This window comes from Lupinus angustifolius, chromosome LG19, assembly GCF_001865875.1.
Source record: "Lupinus angustifolius cultivar Tanjil chromosome LG19, LupAngTanjil_v1.0, whole genome shotgun sequence".
Classification (NCBI taxonomy): Eukaryota; Viridiplantae; Streptophyta; class Magnoliopsida; order Fabales; family Fabaceae; genus Lupinus; species Lupinus angustifolius.
The window spans coordinates 734,075-759,289 of record NC_032027.1 but is presented as its reverse complement, the minus strand read 5'-3'; the positions used below and the strand labels follow the sequence as shown (position 1 = coordinate 759,289).

The following is a 25,215-nucleotide window of genomic DNA, read 5'->3' as shown; positions in this document are numbered from 1 at the left end:
TGAAGTGTTGAACACAATGCCTCATTTTTTAGAGCTGAGATAAATTTAAATATTTCTGCATTATGAACTTGATGGTCCAAAGGAATTTTAAATTTAATCTAATTTTCTAAGATCGAGTTTAACTTTCTATAATTTTTTATTGTGATAAATTATTAGTTGAAAAAAAAGATGTTGACTGATTTGAAAAAAAGAAGGAAAAATTACTATATATTTTTTTATATTATTAAGGTATTTTCTTACCATTTTTGCCCCTCCTCTTTCGGTTTTTCTCAATCTTCAGTCATGACTATAGTGTATCATTTTCAATCATTTTCATTTACTATTATATCATTTTAAAGAGTAAAAGAAATGAAAGTTGAAGAAAGGAAAATTAATATTCCTTCCATTTCATAACATCGATTTTTATAAAAGTGGATAAAATTAAGAATAAACTTTTTTATTGTTACATAATTACTATCCTATAATTTACAACTTCTTAATTACATATTTCATATCAATTGTAATGGATACATTTAATTATTTACTTTTTTCTCACAAGAATTATAAGGAATGAAGATTTGATTTGCAAAAATGAAATGGCACAATGTTATTTTATTGCACTTTTTTTCTTTCTATTTCTCAATCCTCAATCATAACTATAGTACACAATTTCAATCATTTTCATGTATTATTATAACTTTTGGTTTGTGGCAATCTTTTCTTTGCAAATTGTTTTCTATCATAGTAAGACAAAGAAATAGAAAATATGGTAATTTTTTAATTGTTTGATATAAAATAAAATGAACTGAAAAAGAGACAAAACAAAATGCATAGTCTATTTTATTATCATATTCCATTAAAGATTCTCATACAAAGAAACTAGTAAATATGGAAACTTCTTCCTGACCATACAAAATTGATGCTTATTAATACTATACCAACACAAGTAAAATTGCATAAATATAGAAAATCAAAAACCAATTTGGAAAAAACAACTAGAAAATTTATTACATTCCCTTCAGATGAAACAAAATTACAAATGAGAAATTCTGTAAAATAGTTTGTTGCTTACTAACAATATTAAGCATTTAGATACATTTGCCTCAAAAATTGGTTCATGGACAGAATGTGACTAAATAGTTACCCCCAGAAGAACAAGTAAAAGTGCTAGTTTTATCATCAAAAGCATAACTATAAGCTTGAGGGCATTGATCCTTAAATATCTTAGAATAATTGGTTGGAGGGCACTTATCAGGTGCATTAAATGCACCAGTGCAACAATATTGTGGTTGGTTTAAGGCCAAACATGCACTCTTGCATCCAATAACACTTCCATCAGAACCTTTTAGGGCTAAATCTTGAGGACAAACTTTGTTCACATCATTAGGGCAACTAGTTATGTTGCAACCCTTTGAACCTTTTTGTGGTGTTATAGAAACTGGTACATTGAAACCATCAACAAGACTAACATCATAGAAATCATTACCACCAAAACCTGATAAGGTAAATTCAACTAATGAAACTGGTGGAATACCACCTGCACCATTACATGATATTTGACCAGAAGCACAATCACCACTACCACAAATGAATTTCCCATTTGTGTCATTTGAACATTTTGTTCTACCCCAAAATCTACCAGACCATGTTGATGGAACATCAATGGAGTTGGAAGCTTTAGAGGCTAACTCAAAACCAGTTGAACTTAATTGTGGGGTACCACCCCCAGATAGGGTACCTGGCCATATAGTATATGGACAATTGTTTTTGAATGTGACACTTACTGAGTATGCACCTGCATGGATTAAATTAATGTCTTAGAAATTCAATATTGTATAAGTCGTATGAGATTTTATCATCATTGACTCTTCAAAACAAGTAATATAAATAAATGATAAATGATACAATAATTATGTATAAATCTTTACATGGTGAAGAATGGTTAGAAGTTAGAACTTGCCTGGAAGTAAAAGGGTGGATAATGTGAGAAGAAATAATGAACCAACAACTTCCATTAGTGAATTCATTTGATGTTGCTATTGCTTTGATTGTTTTTGTATACAATGTTGGGATTATCTCTCTATTTATATATAATAAAAGTGAATAGGAAGCATGACTAATCAATCACCTAAATGTGGAAAGATAAGAATTTATAAATAATATTATATTTTCTTACTAATAAGAAATTGACATATGTTATTTATAAATCAATGATTAATAATAAAATAAATAAAGTATCACTTGTTTGTGAGCATGGTGATTTAATATGAATATATATCATTTTTATAATATATTGTTGACCATGGTTAAATTAATAATGACTTAATTTGCTTAAAAGAGGGATTATATTCATTAAGAAAATTTAAATAAATACATATATGAAAAATATCTTACCTATGTCGCCATCTCAATGGATTCACTGAATGTTGGTCAATATTATGAAAAAATGGATATAATAAATACATATAATTTATTTTTAATTTAGATAATAGATTTAATTTCTGACAATATTTATACTTTTAAGACATAATTTTTTATTATTATTTGGAAAAAAATTAAATAAAAGATAAAAAATACACCATACTATAGAGAAATAAGTAAAGATGAAGGACAAAGAGAGGAAGGAAAATATGTAGTCTATTTTATTATGATTGTCTCAATTGAAGATTCTATGTAGTCCAAACATAATTTAATATAAATTCAAAATTTAATTTTCAATATTGATTTATTTTCATCGGTAACTAATTTGTTTTTTATCAACAAAAAAAGGAAGGGAAAAATTCACAAAATACCTTTAAACTTTATGTCTTTTGTAAATAGATATTGTAAATTATTTTTTATCATAATTACTTCTTAAACTTTACTTATTGCTGAAATTGGTCCCTACATACATACAATCTTAAATTACTAATATTTATGTTAATTCCACAATAATAAATTACTTATTATTTGCAATGGTTCTGCTTAAATAATAAATTATTTGGACTAACTCATATTTGAGTTAAAGTTAATGATGATTAAAAACAAATGATAAGAATAATAAAATGATGATATAAAAATGGTACATTGTTAGAGTATGCATATTTTTCACTTAAGATAATAGATATTTGATGAGTGATCCGTTTACACACAAATTAAGTTACACTAGTTACGCTCTATCATATTCATTCATTTTCTTAAATCTAACAGACTAAATGGGTCAATGCAATAAATGATGAGAGAGAAAAAAAATCTTACATAACTTATTGCACTCACCTATTTGGTCCGTTAAATTTAAGAAAATGAATGACTGAGATTGAATGTAACTGGTGTAACTTAACTTGGTTGTAAACAGATCCCTCCTCTAGATATATTTAACATATATGAAAATTAGTTTTGATTATATATTTATTGATTTGAATTTTTTTTATTTGAAACAAATGAGAAAATATATAATTAATGAATGGATTCACAATATATATTTATAAAAAGTTATTGAAAAGAGTTAGCAATTTAATTGAACAGATACTCTTTTCATATATATATCATGTGTCTTGAAACAGATTTTTCTCATTAATTTTATAAAAGCACAAAAAAAATGAGGAATCTTATGCTCTAAGATTTGGAAAATTAGAAATGCATGACACATGGAATTTAAAACTATATTTTTAAAATTTAATAAACTAAAAATGGTAAGTTGGTCTTAAAATTTTAAAAGTTTACCATAGGAAAGACAAAAAAATATGGCAATAATTAAATTAAAGAATCGTTATTTATTGTCATAGTTGTGGTCAAATTCTTTTAATTAATTATTTCCAAACAAATCATCATGAGGATAATCTTTTAATTATTTTCAAAAGAATCCTTATTTAGTTTTCATTATGGATTAAATAAGGTTATTTTAGTTTGTATTAAATTTTGGATCAATATATAATCTCTTATCATATGGACATAACTTTAAACATTAAAATGTATGAAATAGATCAGAGGGAGATCATGAGTATTATGCACTGCCTTCCCATGTATTCCATTCGCTCTATAATGTCTAAAGTTATACACATAGTTTAAAAAACTATTAAATGATGTAATTTTTGATACATTTTGATTAAAATAATTTCATTTAATCTATATTGGAAATAAATTAAAAAAAAACGAAAAAATAGTGGTGAAAATGACATAATAAATAAAAAAGTATAGTTGAAAAATAAAATATAAATGAGTATCAACTTTCTTAAATATTAAAAGATTTGGAATAATATAAGAGGAGTGATTCATTTATATAAAAGTTAGAGTAAATTACATTGACACCCCTGAATTTTAGTGTAATTATACAAACCACCCACACTTTTCTGCACCTACATAAACATCCCATAGTTTTTATACTTTCATTACACTGACCACCTCTGCATAAGAAATAACCTCTGCATAAGAAATAAGTGTAATCTTTTAATTTTTTTTTGATAAATGCAATTAAGTTAAACAAAACATGATATATTGTGTAGACAAGTCTAAATAATATACAAATCAATGTATCTTTGGTTACAAAATGCATCAACAATTCTAAAGAAATATTGTTTAAATCGCTCTTATAATATAGTGTAACGAACCAAAAATAATAAAGAAATATTGACTCATATATTATTTGGACTTGTCTCCACAATATATCATGATTTGTTTAACTTAATTACGTTTATCACATTTTTTGTTTAAAATATTACACTTATTTCTTATGCAATGTAGTCAGTGTAATAAAAGTATAAAAATTATGGGATGTTTGTGTAGATGTAAAAAATGAGGGGTAATTTGTGTAATTTCACTAAAACTCAGGGGGTCAGTATAATTTACTCTAAAAGTTAAGTTATACGAGTTATACTCAATCTCATTAATTCATTTTCTTAAACTCAATGGACCAAATGAGTGACTGAAATAAATGATGAGAGAAAAAAAAGAAATCTTAAATAAATTTTAAGTTTCACTCATTTAGTCTGTTAGATTTAAGAAAAATGAATGACTGAGATCGAGTGTAACTAATGTAACTTAACTTGATGTAAACAAATCCATCTTTATAATATAAAGTGTTAAAATATCAAAATATATGTACGAGATGGAGTAAATGTGAATATTTGGAAAATATTCTCATCATAATCAACACTCTAATCTTAGTATTTTTTAGTTTTAACAAAATTGCTATTAGTTTTCTGTTTTTCTCCTCAGTTTACCCCACAATAAGAGGGTAATATGTTTTGAATTTTGGGCATGGCAATTGAATATGAACAAAAAGTTTCTAAAAAAAAGATACAAAGGAAAAATTATTGATTATGTAGGAGTAATTTTGATTTGTATAAATGTATTATTCTTGTATTTCTAACTCATTATAATATTTCCATATACAAAATTTCCTAATACTAATTAAATAAATATTTAAATGTTTTTAAGACCAGTTTTAATACCCATTGTTATTTTTAAGCTACCAAAAAAAATTAATATTGAAAATTATGTTGCTCAAACATAGTTAGTAAAACCATTTTCATATTCCAAGTGCATTATATTATGAATGACAAATGGATATAATTGGATTTTAATCTATGGAAAAGTTATTTATCAATCCATATAAATTTATTTAAATTATATTTTAAATTATTCAATTCATCCATAGTCAAACTTAACGCATGAACTGCACTCTATCTAGTTGACCTATGAATCCATTTAATGGATTGGATAGATAGATATTCAACATATTTAGTTTTTTAATTGGAATTAAAAATACTTTTAAAGAAAATCACTATTTTAAAATCACTTTTTAAAAAACACTTATAAAAATCACTTTTTTTGGAAAAATGTTTTCAATTTTTTTAAGAAATGCTTTTAAAAAAAATATTTTTTTCTGAGTTCACAAAAAATGATGACTATAAAATCTTATCCTTGAATCGTGACAAAAGGCATGTATGTGCATTTTATATTTTCTCTTTATTAAAGTGATTTAATCTACTACCTATATATATCTAATATCTTCTTATATATAGATTGAATTGATGTTGTATTACAAAACTAGATAATATATTAATGACAGGTGTTCAAAAAAATATATTATTTTTGTCAATTGTCAAATTCAATAGGTTATTTGAATTATTAAACCGGACATTCTACATTATGTTAAGTGCGCAAAGAAGAAGTCATTTCTTTCATTTTTATCTTCTTCTTAAATTTATTCACATTCTCTCTACTCAAACTATAGTACTACATACGATTTCTCTTTTTTTATTTCAATTTTTGTTCAACAATTCTATCATTTGCAACTTTCAAACTAACTCGCACGTATGATTTTATGTTTTTTCATCTTTACTTCATCATTCTCATAACTATTTCTCCTTTTTTTTGTCAAGGAAATCTATCATTTTTAACTATCAAACCAATTCATGTGAATGATTTTATACCTTTTCATTTTTCCTTACATATAATTTGTTTATTATATTAGTTTATGCATGTACATTATTTTACTCACACAACATTCTTTATTTCACATGTTAAAAAATTGTAACTTCTTCGAACTTCCACCGACTTACCTCAACAATGTATCATAAGATAATTATTCTATTTATTTTCTATAACAAAAACTTCATTTTTCCACATTTTTTGTCTATGCGGTTACTTTTCTAAAGCAGGAAATATGGAATTGCCATATTCTTTGTTTTAACATTTGCGGAAAAAAAACTTCACCTCGTAAAATAAAATGATTAGAAGTTACATTGACATTGACAATAGAACAACATCTTTATTTTTATTATGTATTTGTCCTTATTCATTTAAAGTTATTTTTTTCACTATTTGTGTGTGTCAATCTTATATTAGTCACAATAAACTTTAATTTTTTTCATCTCGATCTCTATTTATGATAATAAATTAATTTTAGGCACACATGTTCATTGTCCACATATCATTTTAAAACAATAACATTTTATTGCATTTTTATTCAAACAAATTCTATGCATGTATACTTTTTCATACACATAAAAAATTATTAGGTTAGAATTGTTATTTGGCATACACTTTAGAAACCAAAATTATTAGGTATGATTGCCTTGAATGTCTTTTATTCCTTTGCATAAAATAGTAATAATATTATGAAATAATAGTTATAAAAAGTAATAATTAATTTAAAGGTCACAAGACGAATAATTAATGGGAACCAAAGGTAAGATAAAAAATCTAGAACATATGTATGTTAAAAAAATTAAAAAAAGAGGAGCTTATTTAATTTATGTAAATCTTTACACTGACATTACATAGATATTAGACTCTATAAGTCTTTGTTGGAAATTTTATACGTATAATCTTAATTGTCACATGCTTATAGAATATTGCAAAAATATATTTCTTAAAAGTTCATAAACTCATTTTTTATAAAAAAGTGACTTTTAAAATTTTTTTAAATGATTTTAAAAGTGTTTTTAAAAGGCGATTTTAAAAATGTTTTATTGAGATAATAATTTATTTAGTAGTGTTTTTAGTTTCAATTAAAAAGAACAAATAATTGAATATCCATCAATCAAATGCATGAAATGAAGTCATAAATGAATTAAAATCTATTCGCTAAGTTTGGATATAGATGAATTGTATAACTTAAAATATGGTTTAAAAGAATTTATATGGATTAATGAATGACTTTTCATCAGTATTAAAATCCATCAAGTTGCCACCAAGAGATTATATCTATTTAAATTTATTAGCCTCTAATGGATGGATTAATTTTCTTTGATTTGATGAATTGTGAATAATTTTGTCACTTCTACATTATATGCATTTAAGAAATTAGTTACTCAATCTTATCATATCAGATAATTACACAAATAAAATAAAATAATAAAATTGTATTTATAAAATGATTGAATGGATTATTTTATTTTAACCTCATTAGGTAATAGTAGTTATTGGTATTACATTATAACAAATGCAAATTGTAACCACACATTAAAAAAGTTAAGTGACCATTAACTATGTGAGACTATTGGAACTTCAAAGATTTAGGATGTCGGCTCATATACGAAACTCCCACTTAATAATGTATAAAAAAGGCTAAATGTGAACAATCTTATAAATAGAGTGGTTGTTTATAACTCACTTCAATATTCATGGAATAAAAAGCATTCTTATTTTGGGAATGGAAATAATTTAAGAGTAGAAGGTGCATATGCAAATTAAAAAGGTATCTTCAAATTTCTATCAGTGATCTACACTTGGTAAAAATGTAAAATTTGTCATGAAATTGAAAGTAAATTTCAATAGATTAAAGAGAATCCTCTAGTTAGAGAATACATGCTAGAGGGAGTTTTGAAATAAATTATATTGGTGGACCTCTCTCATTGTTCCATGCACCAAATGTTATTATTGTTAGCAACAATGTGTTAGTTTAGTGCTGTAAGGTCTGACTGGATCCCCAAGGTCAAATGTTCGATTATTGAGAATAACACTTGTTGAGAAGGATAGTCACGAACCTCGAAAAAAATTAATTCCTTACCTAACAAGATGAGAAAATATCCTTGATAGTAAATTCATGAGGAATCATCATATCTTCAAGCAATCATCCAAAAGTCAATTATACATTTCATGCATTGCCAATGTATATAGGCAATGAACTTTCAAAAAAAATTCCAAAGAAAAACATGCCAAAGTGCGAGAAACGGGTCAAGATAAAACTGACTATAATAACAACCAAGATTTAGTCCCACCAGATGAGGCCGACTGAAGATAAAACTAAATAGTCTCGTAAAAAATGACAATAAGAACATATATATATACAAGTAGAGAACTAAAACAAGAGAAGATTTATGCATATAACTTGTGCTTCAGTCTTCCTTTGAATTTCAGCAATGCCTATAAGTGTTTCTAGGTGAAGTTTTCACAACTCCAATGGCTCATTCAACTTGTAGCAGAATGGTTCTATCATAGGGATATGATGCAAATACATCATGATATAATATAGAAACATAGCTAAACCTGTACATGCTAACCACTAGGTTTTCCTACTAGGCACACATAGTAACAAAATAAAACCTTGTCAATAGAGAAAGAAAAGACTAGGGTCATCCATGTCAAATCATAAAAGGATTTGATTGCAAATTTATCACAATGCTCTGCACATTGTTACTGCATCATGACAAATAAACATATAAGGCATAAGCCTCCATCATAGATGGAACTCGCGCACTTCTACTTAAGACTATTCCAGATGTGTTTCGGCAGATGCAAGGTTGGTTGTGTCCTCGAGACACTTGATGTGTGATCTTCAACCCAAAAACCATTATCAGCAGGTTAATGGTTAATCTCACAGTTATTAATCAACTTAGCACTGTCTCTGAGCTCATGTGATTACTACTATCCCCAGCACTACTACTAAATCCAACCATAGGAACTGCACGCTGAGCAAAATCCAGTAATAACTTCCTCTGACGATCATCGGTGTGAGGAAGACTTGCACGCAAAAGTTCAACAGGCATTTCTGTACTAATAGCTTTAGCAGCATCTGGTCCAATGTCATCCACATCTATTGCATTTTGTTTGAGCAAGGATTGCATGATACTATGGTATTTATTCATACAATACTTGGTGAGAAGGCCAAAGAATTCATCAAATGAGGCCTGCCAAAATGAACGATTACCCATGTTGTAGTTGGAAGCGGCATGAGGGTCGGTAAGAAGTTCAGTAGCCCTCTCAAGAACAGACACCAAAATAATGGAAGCACCATCTCCAGAAGTACTTCCAAGAGGGCGTAAAGGAGGCTGCTCTACGGAACAAACCACTGCAGCAAGACAAGCACTAAGACCACCAAGGTCCAATCCTTTGATACATTGACAAACAACCTTGATAAGGTTACTCGTAATCTCTGAAGCTGCTGAATCTGAGGGGAGACCACCGAATAAGAATCTTAAATGGCGAAAGATGGCCATGCAGACTATCCTCGTAAGCTCACTACCAGGAAGAAGCAACTGAAGATACTTTATAAGGAGCTTACGCCCCTTTGGAATTGATACTAATCGCACAAAAACAAGGTCATCCTTAGCACCAAGCCCAGCTTTATTTCCATTCTTCCCCAGTGGGTCAACAAGTTGAAGTGAAGTTGCTAGTCCTTCCAACAGAACCTGTCGTCTTCGTCTTAATTGAGTTCCACCGTCTTGAAGCTGATTAATCTCTAGGAAACGGTCAATATCATCTACATCAAGAAGAAGACAAAGAGCATCCTCAATTGTGACTCTGGCTGCAAACATAGGCTCCTGTTCAAGGGGCTTCTCCGAAATATTTTGCTCAGAGCTACCATTAAAGGAAGACTTTGGGGGATCAACCTCAAGAAGAGGCCGAGGCCGACGAATAGATGAAAATAAAACCCTCCCTAGGGCATCAATCTGAAGGAAAGCATGCGGCTCAGAAATAGAACGGGATCGTGAAGGGAGGTCCCTCATTTGGGTTGGGCAAAATGGATTTTTCAACTTAGCCAAAGAAGGCTTTTTTGCAAGACAGGCTTGGTGGTAATAGTCATCTACATATAGGTTATTACTATGAGTCAAGGCATGCTGCACTCTAAGAACACTCTCGATTTCATCACTTGTCATATGCTTGGACCTAAACTGCAATGAAAAACTATCACTCTTTTGGCTACTGGCATCTGAACCCTGCTTGGAGAAACGGAGACTATGTTTACCTTTTTGAGTTGATTTCGGTCTATGATCTCTAACATCGGGAAGACCATGCATATGTTCATACTTGCTAATTATGGATGGGCCAGAAGAGAGGTAGGGATTAAATAAATCGGACTGCAAACCAGATAAGTAGCCTGCAGATTGCTGAACAGGACGATGCAGTCTATGTTGCTGATGTTGCAATTGAGACATTAAGTGAGGAGATGCCGGTCCTCTATGAAGGTTCAATTGTTGCTGCAACATATTACTAAGGAGATTCGGATGCTCTCCAGGATATAATCCTGCCTGGTTGATCAATTGATTCTGCATTCGGTGATTAAGAGGGGAACCTGTAGATAATTGGCGCATGTTTCTACTAAAATGTGACCCATGGTTTAATCCACTAAACTGTAGTGCAGAATTGGAGAAATGAGAACGACTTTGAGATGATAGTTCCATCTGAGCTCCAGCATCTTGATAAGGAATATTCAAGTGGCCTGTACTATGACTTGGAGAAGCCTGCTGAGATCGGCCATTGGGGGGAGGATAAGAAGTAAACGAAGACTTTGGTAGCAAAATTGGTTCACTAGAAAAACGAAGAAGCTCTTGTTGCTTGTCAGGGTATGAAGATGTTCTGTACAAGGGTTTTGACTCTTGTAAATGCGCAATGGATGAATAAGATTGTGATGACCATCGCTTTCCGTCATCTTGAGCAGTTTCGGTATCATAAAAAGGCTGATCAAGCCAGTTATGAACCGGTTCACTAGCGCAATGTTGGAGGTGGTGGTGTTGCTGCTGCATTTGCTGCTCAGGATATGACGATGTTCTATACAAGGACTTAGAATCGTGTAAATTGGTGACAGAAGAGTGGGGTCGTAATGACCAATGTTTTCCATCCAAAGAACCTTCACTATCATAAGCATTCTGATCAATCCAGTTTAGAACACCATCCCTTTGTTCCCATTCCGAAATAGAATCTGGAAAAAATAAAAATATGAATAAATCAGTCAACTGAAAAAAGATTGTCTGCAGTGAAAGGGAGGATCAGAGCTGCTAACAGAAATGTTCGAAGTTCCTAAGAGCTAGTTTATAGTTTATGCTGCATACTTTACACTTCACAGAAATATTCATTAAACAAAAGATGGCATCAGAGTACACAACCACAAACCTATTTCCCACTAGCCGGAATTGGCTAAATAAAGCAGATGATGTCGTTGAGTACTTGTATGAATCATGTCCTCGAAGAGTCCTCTTCAATGGCTATCCCTAATGTTTTTCTTGGTCTCCTTACACCTCTAACTATTGGGCTATCATTCACCTAATCTACTCTTCTTACCGAGGCTTTTACTAATCTTCTCACATGAGATTCTACCATCTTTTTATCAGTAGGTGCTACTCCAACCCAATGGCATCAGTATATAAGGGAAGAATATCTCTTACAAATGTTAAATAAATATATAAGTAAAAAAGATGCAAAAAGTGGTGTTATTTTGTGTAGATAAAAGAAAAGCAAATCGGAGAATTCTTTACAATTGCTTTACTCACTCTCTCTTGATCCACGATCACCAATAACACCCGGGCTTCTTGGTCCACTTACAACCTTGTTCAACTGAAATAAAATTAAAAACAAAAAAAATAAAAACAAAAGGCTTAATCTTTATATCAATATACATATAACAGAACATGACCATTCATACAGACAATCAGACAAGCATTATAATCAACATCATTACAGAACCTGAATCATAAAATCAAGCAAATGTAGAACACATCAAGAAAAGATCAAGCAACTAACTTCAGTGTTTGGGACGAGCTATTACTCGATGCAAAAAACACTTAGTGGATTTGAAATGCCATAGAAAGCACGGTAATCAGTTTAAAATTTCATTTAACTAACGTTCACTCTTCCTTAATCTTTTTTCCTTTTAAGAGTTGCAAAACGGGTACACTGCCAAAATTAACACTCACAACCATAGGAACTAAGTAGCAGAAAGACTAAAAAGAAAACAGCAAAAAAAGCATGATGCACTGAGAAAATTGTGAAATTGTCATCATCAGAATACTCGGGCACTTATCTTATAAAAAACTCTAGCATTCAGAGAAAGTAAGATATATTATAGTTTAACAAGCTTACCTTCAAGAAAGTGGTAGTAAGATCATCAATATCAGAAAGAGATCTTACATCCTCAGCCTGTAATATGAAAGAAAAAGTTATTTGATATACAATAGCATCATATCTGTATCGTGTATACGACTGATAAGAGTAAAATATTCATTGGTTTACTGAGGGAAAGGAAGAGACATTCTGCTGAGTTAAAAGTTTGAGGACAACATACTTATATTTCAAAATATATTGTACTCACGGAAAATTTGAAATAAAAAACCAAAAGTAAAATATAAAAAACTGTCGTAAACATTGAAAATTAACCTCTTCTCTATTGAGAAAGAACTCCTCATTAGACTCAAGAGCAGGCAAATATGCATCTTCTTCTAACCCTCCCAACTCAACTTCCTCAGCGGCATTTTTACCGAAGAATGCATATTGTGATGCATCAAAAACTGCACCTTCTGATAGCAAATAGTATTAGTCGAAGACATTCCACAACATTCTTCAAACTATTTAACATGAAAAGCACAGGTTGCAAGAATGCACATAACATAGAATTCCGACGTAACCAAGCCACCAAAACAAAAAAAATAGATTATATCTCAATTCAGTAATGAAAAAATAGAGCTATTCCAATATGTAAAGCCAAGAAAAATTGCATAATCTTTTAGGTATGAAAATATCATAAATAATTTTACTCTAGAAATGGAAAAGATCCTGATGCAAATAATATTCTATAAAAAACATTCATATGCGGAAAAAATGTTCTTAACTCGACACTAAATGGATAAATTAAACTGTCCTTAATCATCAACCAAAGTAAGCAAACACTTATGCAATCTTCTCACTCCATCATCCAGTGAGAGAGAAATCATGATTCAAGAAATACTATGGCAATTAACTGAAGTAGCAAACAACATCATGACCCAAAGAAGACAACAAAAATTCACATAACATTCAAATTCATAGTAGTAATCAACTCCAGTTGGCTCAGTAAAGATTTGCAATACTTCCAACTCTAGCTGAAGCTTTTGGTTCAGCTACTATAATCAACAAGCCCATGCAAGAACTACAACCTAAGACTTAAATGTTTGATCATTGAACTACTATGAACTGAAGATAACAAACAAATGAAACACCTTGAAATGTAAAAACTAACAATTCCATACTAAATCAAACATAAAAAAAATCACTCTATAAAACAGACACAGATCTAAATGAGAAATCTGAAAAAGAAAAACACAAAAAACAAATACCCTTTAAATAAAATGGTTGGAATAAAACAGTGAGTAATCTCAGAAGGTAAAGCAAACCTTTTGGAACATTCCCAAATTGTATAAGATCCTCTGTGTTGGGAAGTTCTCCAGCTCCAAAATTATCCATATCCACCATAAAAAAAGAAGGTAGAAGAAAACCCAGAGAGAGAAATGCAAAAAGATCAAAGCTTGAAAGAGAAAAGAGAATCAAATGTAAAAAGGTTGAAACTTTGAAACACTTTATTTGTTCTTCTCACTTCTCAGTGTGTTTAAGCTGAAACGGTGAAACAAAGCAAAAGTGAAGAAGAAGAAGAAGAAGAAGAAGAAGATCTGTGCTGAAAATTGAGTACATGACAAAAATATGCTTCGATTTTGGATCAGAACCATACAAAGCGATATTAATTGAAATTTATTACAGAAAATAATTTATTGCATTTGTTTTTGTTTTTTACTTTGATTTTTTGAATGTAAGAACAAAGTGAGATTTGAGACATTTTCACGTTGCCAACTTTACAACATAGAACATTGTAATGACCAATTTGACCTTGTGGAACACCAACCTCAATTATTGTAATTTTATGCCTTATTCTTCTAAATATTCTTCTATATCATATTATTATTGTTGCTTAAATTACAATTAATGAGCTACCCAATTATATTTCAAAAATTAGAGTATTACTTATTAATAAATCTTGATATAATATTTTCTCATGTTTTTAATGATTTTTTTATTATCTAAATTGCATCTATCTTCACTAACCTAAGTATTCTTATTTGAATTATATAACACTATTATAAGCGTCATAATTCTCCTATCAACATACATTTTTACCTACCCATCCACCAAGTATATTTTATGTTAATATTTTTAAATATCTTATTATTCTTGAAACTGAAATAATAAATTTCATATTTCTAAATCATGCAGTCAATTAATCTTATTTTTATTTTTAACTATGTTATATGATTCAAATATTTAGAGGATGATATAGATCAAGACAAATCATAAACAGAAATGATTAGAAATATTTGCAAGTAAATAATATATTACAATATCATGTGATTCATATACTCGACTTACTTAATGAACTAAAATTTTGTTGGTGTTGTACTTTTTTAACAAATTAGCATAGGTTTCATTTTTAGACTTGTGTTGCCTCAATTATTTTCATGAACGCCTATATTTTTTTCTTCTCCATGAAACCTAGATTAAGATTTCATTATTGTTGTATAATAAGAGAATACAAGTTGACTAATTAGAATGGTGAGATCTTGAAATGCAAACTCTACAATTTTTTTAAAAATGAACATAAAAGTCTAAAAGTGGAAGGGAATGGCCTATTAAAGCATAGGAACATGTAATTGATAATTGGATAATAAATAATTTTTATGATTGTTGGTTATATAAAAGACAAAACATGTGAAGAGATTGAATTGACCCATTTTCCTAACTTCACCTTTAATCATGGCTTTCCGCACTGAACTCAACTAGCTAAATCATTAAAATAAAGGTCACTTTCATATTGGAATTTAAACTGAATAATAAATAAGCACAAACCTAACCCAAATGGGTTCAACAAAGCCAACGTGCCTTGTATTACGACAATCTTCATGATCTGAACTGAGATTTATAATGAATAAAGATGATAGAATGATTAAGATACTTTGTTTAATTTATTAAGAATTGTATGATCATAATCATATGATGACAAGCCACTTAACTATATATATATTTGTTTCTACTTAACTATTTTATTGTGATTAAATTTCTTTTGATTTTGATGAACAGGAAAATAAGACATGAGATTGAGAACTCCTTCCATACAACTCAGATAAAATTTAATGATGAACATGAAAACAAGACAAGGTCAAGTAACTTTTTTTATTTCATTTTTACATGTTCAGATGAGTGAAACCAAACCCTACCTTCATCCCTAGGATTTATTTATGAATTGGTTTTTAAAAGTGTAATAATGAAGAGGAAGATAGGATATGAAAATCATCACACAAGTGTATTCGAGTGCTCCAAGTAATTCTATTTCCTCTATTACCCTCCAAAAAAACCAACTCACACAAATAAGCCATTGACTTCACTATGTTACTTCACCCCAGTCATCATTTCTAGCAATAAACCCCGAAGGAAACCCGTTTAAAAAAAAGACAACAAAAAACTGGAACAAGTTATAGATTCTGAAGCTAGTTATGTTGGTTCTGGAGCATGGATTCAGACTTTCAAGTATAATATGGATCAAAGAAGCGTTTATAAACGTTACAAAGCTTATTCATGTCATGCATGTACAAAACATCTTCAAAACTACATTTGCATTACTTTAATGACTCAAAATTCTACACATTGCTCATTGCAAACTGAACTGAAAAAATGCCAAAATCATAGAAGCTAAATATGAAGGTCCAGAAAAACTAATGTGGAGACAAGAAAAATAGACCAACATTGCCCAATCAAGTGTGAAACAAGAGATGGTATAAAATTTATCGACCGGAACAGTCAGAAGAGGAAACTAGAATCATAAGACCACCATGAAACAATGTTAACATCCTTAGGCACACCATCTATCTGCTGATAAGAAAAGCTTGTCATGCCACCTTATAGACTGGTTAAACACTTAAACTGGTGCAGCCCACAATGTTACTTCAATTTGGACGTGTGTTACCTATAACATAGAAATGGAGTATGGACACAACCAATCCCATGCCTTTGATTGATAATAGTAAAGGAACATGGGAATCCGACTTAAACCTAAACCAGCACATGCTACCGACTACCGTGCTCCAGAAACCACAAACCAAATAAAAATAAGGTCCCCTTGTCAAAAGAAAAAGAAAAGACGAGAGGAAAAAATCAAGCCAAGTCTATCATAATGCACAATGGGCCTGATTGAAAATTTATCACAATGCTACATGGAATACGACAATATCAAATAATGATAAGAGGCTAAAACATCCAAGGTAGAGATCTGCACCTTATACTTCCACATCAGTCTGCTCCAAAGAACTTAGACACGCAAGGCTGTCCCTATGAATCTTACTGTCATTCTACTTTGAAAACAACCTCCTCCGCTGAATGTCCAATATCTAATTAACTCAGCACAGATTCTGAATTTACATAACTGCCATACCCCCAGAATTACTATTAAATCCAACTACAGGCATCGAACGCTGAGCAAAATCAAGTAATTGCTTTTTCTGGTGATCATCTGTGTGTGGTAGACTTGCACGTAAGAGCTCAACTGGCATTTCTCTACTGATAGCTCTAGCGGCATCTGACCCATTGATAGCTATATTTGGTGTCCCTTGAATAAGCAGTGATTGCATGACACTGTCATATTTATTCACACAATACTTGGTCAGAAGACCAAAGAATGAATCAAATGAAGCCTGCCAAAGTGAGCGATTTGCAATATTGTAGTTGTTGGCAGCATGAGGATCAGTTAAAAGTTCAGTAGCCCTTTCAAGCACAGCTACTAAAACAAGGGAAGCCCCATCTCCAGCAGAGCTTCCAAGGGGATGTAGAGGAGGCTGCTCAGAAGAACAAACAACTGCTGCAAGACAAACACTTAGTGCACCTAGATCCATTTCATGGATGCACTTTGAAACAGCCCTTGCAAGGTTACTTACAGTTTCTGCTGCCACTGTATCTGAAGGAAGGCTACCAAATAAGAATCTTAAATGGCGAAAGATGGTCATGCATACTATTCGCATAAGATCACCGCCAGGAAAAAGCAGTTGAAGGTACTTAGCAAGTAGCTTCCGACCTTTGGGTAGAGAAACTATCCTGAGAAAAACAAGATCATCCTTTGCATCGAGCACAACTGAGTGTCCGCTCTTTCCTAGTGGATCAACTAATCGAAGAGAGGCTGCAAGTCCTTCCAGAAGACTCTGCCGTTTCTGTTTCAAATGAAATCCACCATCTTGAAGCTGGTTAAACAGTAGGAAACGATCAATATCATCAACATCGAGAAGAGAACAAAGACCATCCTCAATTGTGACCCTTGCTGTAAGCATCGGCTCCTGTTCAAGGGGCTTCTCTGCAATGTTTTGATAAGTCTTACCAGTGGGGGAGGTGTTTGGAGGATCAACTTCCAGTAGAGGACGGGGCCTGCGAATTGATGAGAATGGAACCCTCCCCAGAGCATCAACCTGAAGAAAAGCATGTGGTTCATTATTAGCAGAGCCTTGTGGAGGGTGTTCTCTGATTTGATTTGGACAAAAGTGATGCTTCAATTTAGCACCTGAAGATTTCTTTGCAAGACAGGCTTGGTGGTAATAGTCATCTACATAAGGGTCATTACTATGTGTTGCTGCAAGCTGCATTCTAAGAATATTCTCAATTTCCTCAGTCATCATACACTTGGATCTAAACCGGGGCCACCCACTATTGCTCCTCTGGCTACGCATATCATAACCCTGTGGGGGGAACTGAGGATTCTGTCTACCCTTTTGAGCTGATTTTGGTATTTGATCCCTTAGCTCCATCAGTCCAAGCATCTGGTCATATTCGCTAATCATGGGTAAACCTGATGAAGTACTGGGATTAAACATTTGTGATTGCAAACCCTGTAAATAGCCTGTTGAAGGCGGAGAATGCATTCTCTGCTGTGATTGCTGCAGTTGAGTCACCAAATGTGGAGGTATTGATCCATTATGACGGGGTAATTGTTGCTGCAATAAATTGTTCATGATGTTGGGATGATCTCCAGGATATAATTCCCCTTGGTTGACCCATTGGTTGGGCAATCGATTATTAACAGGGGAACCACTAGCAAACTGATGCATATTTCCACCAAGAGGGGACCCATGGTTCAGGCCAGTGAATCGAATCTGGGGGTTGGATAAATGAGAATGATTAGGTGAAGAAAACAGCATCGGGGACCCACCAGTACGATATGGAATGTTCAGATGGCCTGCACTCTGATTTGGCGAAGAATGTTGGGACCTACCACCAGAGTGGGGATAAGATGTAAAAGACGACTTTGGCACCATAATTGGTTCACTAGAAAGTTGTTGATGTTGCTGTTGCTCAGGATATGAAGATGTTCTATACAGGCCGTTCGATTCTTGTAAGTAAGCCAACGAAGCATGCGGTTGTGATGACCATCTTTTGATATCCTGACCACCTTCAGAGTCATAATCATGCTGCTCATAAAAATTGAAAATATGACCCCTCTGTGTCCATTCAGCAGCAGATGAATCTACAAATTTTTTTCCAGAGTATCATAAATAATTCAGACAATTAGGACAAAAAAAGAACAGAGTAAATGGAGTAATGCAACAGCAAACATACCACATGTCATAAATTTGATGTTTTGATTAAAAAGTTAGAACAACTCCACAGATTGTTTGATAAGGGCCCATTTGGGATGCCTGACAGGATAAGGCTTGATAAAAAATTATACTATGCAATGTTTGGTGTGATATTGTATAATATATTTTTACAAGAATACCCTTTAACCAAAGATGAACCCCAATCCCCAAATAAAAGATGAATCTTAATTTTCAAATTATGGTGTCAAAATTATTATACCATTTTTAAACATTTATTCACCTTGAATTTATCAAATCCACCCTAATCCCCAAATCTAAACTAAACTCTAATCCCTTCATCTTGTTGTACTTGCACAAATGGAAAGACTGAGATAATTATGATTTGAGTTCTTGAAAAAGAAGCACAATGTTGAATGCACAACAAATAAAGAAACACACAGAGGAAAATCTTGCCAATCATCAGCAAATAACTTGAAATGAAAAATCAAATTGAAATGAACTGAATGATTGAAATGAAAATTTAATTTTCAAAAATCAAGCTGAAACATCACAGCTCACTGTCGATTGGCTCATAAAAATGACCCAGTCTGCCATTGACTAAACTGCAAAGGTCCGCCATTGACTAAACTGCAAAGGTCCACCATTGACGAATGCACAGAGCTTTACAAAGGTTTGTGTTGTTAGGCAAAGCCTATTTTTCTCAAGGGTCACCCTTTCAGCGTTGATTTGGGAATTTTTGTATAAAAGATTAATATACATCAAAGCTTAATCAGGCCTGATGCCACCTAATGTCCTGTATTAGCTTATACTATCATGCCTATTCGGCATGCCAAATGAGCCCTAAATGCCATTTTAATGATAAGTACAGATTAATTTTATATAAAAAACTTCAACCTGAGTGGTTAGGCACTGAAATGAACCTTAAATTCAGCCGCACCAAATAAATGTGTTTTTCCTGTTTTCTAAACATATAAAATTGAAAAATAATAGGAGACATTTGACCACAAGGCATCCATGTGTCAAGTGTTCAGCTAACGAATATGTTAAGCTTCATACATTTTAGAGTTAGTTGTACCATATTTTATAAACATAAGGAAGTTCTATGGTGTTTTACAGAATGGAGGGGAGGGACACATTCATTAAGGAAAGAGTGATCTACTTTAAACATTTGCACTGACATAAGTAATTGACATCTTTTCCTAATAAAAATTATAGGGAAAACAATATCTAAAAATTGAATATGTATCAAATTATATATAATTGCTTGACTCACTTTCTCTTGAACCATGTTCACCTATAAGTCCTGTTCTTGTTGGCCCAACAACCTCCTTGTTCAACTGAAATGAGACAAGCATATAAAAAGTCAAATATCAATCAACATAAATACATTCAAATTTGAAAATAAGCCAACATTATCTTGAAGATAATAACAGACAACGGAGTCTACAAGGACGATTGGATGAAATACATCTACTTCCGGAAGAGAATCAAGCAATATATTCCTCATTCTACTACAACTCTACAAGATTAAGCACTATATTTGTGGCTCAAACAATTTTTACAGACTAATATCTTGGATCAGCAGATAGGATCTTAATTACAAAGCAGATACACTAAAAAAAATTGAACCGAATAGCTATTTCCACATTCTTGCAGAAACCAGGAGATGTAATTAATATCCACACAGCCCATACACTCCAAAAGTCTAATATAAATAAAATACATCCCCACCAAAGCTGACTCTCAATAAAGCTAGACATGAAACAATTTTCCCATGCCTTGTAAAAAGACATTGCGGATTAGCATTGTTACTAATCAGCTTATTTAATTAACCCTTGTTCATCAAAATTTGATGATTGAGAAGTGAAGTAACAACATTTTTTCAGTCACAATTAAACAAATAAAAAGACTGTCTAAACATCACACAAACATCTCATGAGAGGACAAATATCAGCTCTTCAAAAATTTCTAACAAACAATAACAAATCATATGCCTTATGTTTCCAATTCCAATTGGCAACAGTCATGAGTAGTAACTAACTTTTTCATAAAATGAGGGGCGGCCAGAACATAAAATTTTTAAGAAGAAAAAGTCTGAATGCTGCCAGATGAATCCAAATAGAATGATGAATATCAAGTGTCAAATTCGTAGCTTCCTCATCTGATAAACATATCCAGCAACAACAAAACACATGATCCACCAAAGTTAAATAATCTAACCTTTGAAAAACTGGTACTAAGATCATCAACCTCTAAAATAGATCCTATATCCTCAGCCTGAAATGTGAAAATAAGAGTCAATTGCGGGAGAATAAAACTCCTAAAAAACATTTTCTGTAATCATTTGAATGAGTTTGAGAAGTAAAGAATTCAATAGTATAGTCAATAACAAACATTTTTTGTTTTATTATTCAGTACACACAGAAAAAAAATAAAGAAATAATTTTATGTTATGCTTTCCTGGAACACAGCCACACATACATTTGAATTTTTTTTCCCTTTTTGTATTGAATCGTCTTTAATCATGGAAATATACATTTGTTATAAAAAATGGTAAGGATTTCTCTAATCATTCAATGTGACAAGAATTACCCACAAAAAAAATCGCTCATCCTCAAAAGAAGGATAGTGATGATGTGATCTGCTTAAATTCATTCTAGGCCTTTCCAGAATCACCACTATACATGAGATAAAAAATTGGAGTTGGCAGAACCACTGAAAACACAATTAAAGAAAGACTTCGTCTGTTTTGTATTACAGGGTTACTGTATAAACACTCACATTCACAATTTCAAAGTTTGACAACACAATTAAAGAGAGGCAAATAAGTGATGCAAAGAACACTGGCAAATGAACATGAACATGAAGCAGTAATTGACACAATATGTACAAACTCTTGCAATAGAAATGAAGCAAGAGTATGACACATGTCATGGATATGATACAACACGGACATGATATACAACAAAAATTAAAAATCACAGGACACTAAACAGGTTTTATACCATATATAAATTACATAAGTTAAAGGAAAAACTCAAATCTTTAGTTGAAAGAGAGTGGTGTTTTAAATGTTAGCATTAATCATTGTAAACATAATAAGATCTAAGTAGTCAATCCTAGATAGCGGAGCAGCTGACCCCAAAAATGCTATAGCGGGATGAGTGCTAGCAGGACATTTAGGAAAACCTTATAAGTAACTTATATTATACAAAATCTAAATGCTCGGAAAAAAAATAAGTACACAAAACTAATGACATTTAAAAAGCAAAATTTAATGTCACTAATCCTCTACACTAACTAACCTTAGCATTCAAATGAAGAGAGAAAAAAGATGGTCCCCACCCTTTAGGAATGGAGCAATGGAGCACAAAGTCAAATAACAGAAGAAATGGGGAGTAGGGAAGAAAGTGGGGGCAACTGCTGCAAAACCCATTGGGCTTGCTGGAAGTCATAAGAATGTAGCTGAAAAAGAAAGGCTGCAGAGAGGAGAGTAACAAACATAGAAAATGAAGAGACGATGTCTGTTGCGAGGAAGAAGAAAGATTGGGTTGGAGGCAGTAAAAGTAAGTGCGATGATGACATTTATTGAGTTTATCTAAGCGTAAATAAGACATTTAAAATTATTAACAAAGGGAAAACAGGGATTTGGTCAGTTATGTAGGGTAAAATAGAGTTTTGATGAGTTACAATGAGGGCCAGATGTTGATAAGAAATAAGGGATTCTGAAATGTTAAAAATCATAGTTCTACAAGAAAAGATCAGCCACTGCTTAAAAATAGGTACAAATAGGTAACAGATCCAGGTCACTGGAAAAATAGGGTTTTTGAGCCCTCATAGACACAACTGGCTGCATTTCCCATCACAAACAAAGCCGCTACTGAAAAACATGATGCTACAGTGTTTTGTGTGGCGGAACCACACTGCTCCGTCCGGCCCTATGTGGTAGGGCCTCTACAGACCATTATTGACAATGAATAAATGCTAACATTTATCTAGTCGTGGCATTTCCAACCATAATGGTATAAAAATTCATAAAGTAAAAGTAAAATGTTGCATAACAGAGGTTAGGAAGGTCTAAAGTGTCCATGAAGTGTCTGACTGATATATTGACGTGTCCAACATGTCAACTATGTGAAAGTGTATGTCCTTCACAGTCATAGAATCATTTAAAAATTACATGACATGCCTTCTTTAATTCTGAACTTTTTATGGAATAAAATATGCCAAATGGATGATAACATTCTATCATGAATGGCATTCAGGTAAAAAAAAAAAAAACAGATAACCTCTTCTCGATTGAAAAAAATCTCCTCCTCTTCATCAAATTCAACAGGAGCCAATTCACTGTCTTCATCCTCTAAACCTCCCAACTCGATTTCCTCAACAAAATCTTTGCCAAAGAAGTCATATTGTGATGCATCAAATACTGTACCCTCTGCATGATAAGAAAATTTGAGTCAAAATCATTTCTCTGAATTCTCGTAACTGTCTAATACAAACAACATAGGTTTCGTGGATAACAAAAATCCAAACATTGAAAGCCAATAAACCAATGAGAGAGAAAAATAAGTTTATATATCATTGTCAACTAGAAGAAATAAAAAATCCTTAGCAAACCTATAAATCAGCTGAACTTCACACTTCTTGAGACAATATTTGGAAGCAAAGCAAACATATCAGTAATATAAAAACAAATTTTAAGCTACGAGTATGTGACCTTAACTCCAACAAATCATATAACTGCAAAATAGTTATGAAAGTAATTTGTAACAAAAAGAGAAAATAATACCACATATTTCTCTACTAGTTAAATGCATTCATTGCATTTCAATTAACTTGCCACCGAATAACGACAAATAAGCAAACACAAACAATTCAATTCACAATTGAAGCATACACTAGTACTAATTTCATCTACTTCATGTTCATTCAACAACAAAAATCAAATACATGAAATAAACTGAATCGAGATTCTCGGATCCGAAGTAACCAATAAGGAGAAGCGAAACGAACCAGAAGGAACATCTCCAAATTGCTTCGGATTCTGAGGGTTCGGGCGGCCATCGCCAAACGCATCCATACCTAGAAGATCGATAAACGAAAGGCAGAACGAGAATTTGAATTTCAAAAACGATGAATTTGAATATATTATATAATGAAATCTGAAAGGTTTTACGGTTAAGATGGAATTGAAAAAGGTAAATGATTTGAAAGAGTGAATAGAAGGTTCATCGCAAAACTCGATTGAATTGAAGAGAAAGAGGTATATATAAGAGAGGAACCCTAAGAAGGGGAGAAGGGTTGTGAATTTTGCAATATAAATAAAAGATGGGGAAGGTGAGAAGAGGTATTGGAGAGAATTTAGATTTTTTCTTAAAATTTATTATATGATTAGATTAATTTTAGGGTAAATATCTATATCTATACTATCTATACTATTAATCTTCTATATCTATATCTTATCTTATCTTATCTTATCTTACTTCTTACTAGTAAGATAAAGGGAAAACACAAAATAACCACCATCATGGTGTAATTTGTGTTTTCCAATTTTGCCCTCAATATCTTTTTATTTCTACCAAAAAACCATATAATATTATTTTCTTATTTTATCCTTATTATCTTCTTATTTTAAAAGTGTATTTAAAAAATTGAATATTAGACCAATTGAATAAATTCAACCGTAAATTTAGCGCAAAAAATTATATTTGAATTTATAAAATACAAACTATACATTACAAACGATAGGAAAGCGGGTTGACAGGCACGACAGTGTATGTCAACACGCTAGTAGAGATAAATTAAAAAAAATTGGTATGATAATTTAATTAAACAAAGTATAATTGTCATTTTTTGAATTTTTATGTGCCCATCCTACTTAACATTATTGGAATTACAAAATCATTTATGCAATTAAAAAGGTATCCATATTATAATT

At 31.6% G+C, this 25,215-nt stretch overlaps 2 protein-coding genes and 1 pseudogene across 5 annotated transcripts; all 3 read right to left on the bottom strand.

Annotated features, from left to right (window-relative positions):
- LOC109333879 (thaumatin-like protein 1) lies at positions 1,095–1,994 on the bottom strand. The gene is made up of 2 exons (XM_019569462.1): positions 1,940–1,994; positions 1,095–1,795 (listed from the first exon to the last, which is right to left on the bottom strand). The coding sequence occupies exons 1-2, from the start codon at positions 1,992–1,994 to the stop codon at positions 1,095–1,097; spliced, it is 756 nt and encodes a 251-aa protein (XP_019425007.1).
- On the bottom strand, positions 8,757–14,463 carry LOC109334413. 4 transcript variants are annotated; one of them, XM_019570175.1, is made up of 5 exons: positions 14,049–14,463; positions 13,057–13,196; positions 12,763–12,819; positions 12,174–12,237; positions 8,757–11,605 (listed from the first exon to the last, which is right to left on the bottom strand). In XM_019570175.1, the coding sequence occupies exons 1-5, from the start codon at positions 14,125–14,127 to the stop codon at positions 9,294–9,296; spliced, it is 2,652 nt and encodes an 883-aa protein (XP_019425720.1). In that variant the 5' UTR covers positions 14,128–14,463; the 3' UTR covers positions 8,757–9,293. The 4 variants fall into 4 exon arrangements, with proteins under 4 accessions (XP_019425720.1, XP_019425722.1, XP_019425723.1 ...); XM_019570177.1 differs by having other exon boundaries at positions 13,057–13,193; XM_019570178.1 differs by having other exon boundaries at positions 13,057–13,187.
- On the bottom strand, positions 16,299–24,609 carry LOC109334281 (annotated as a pseudogene).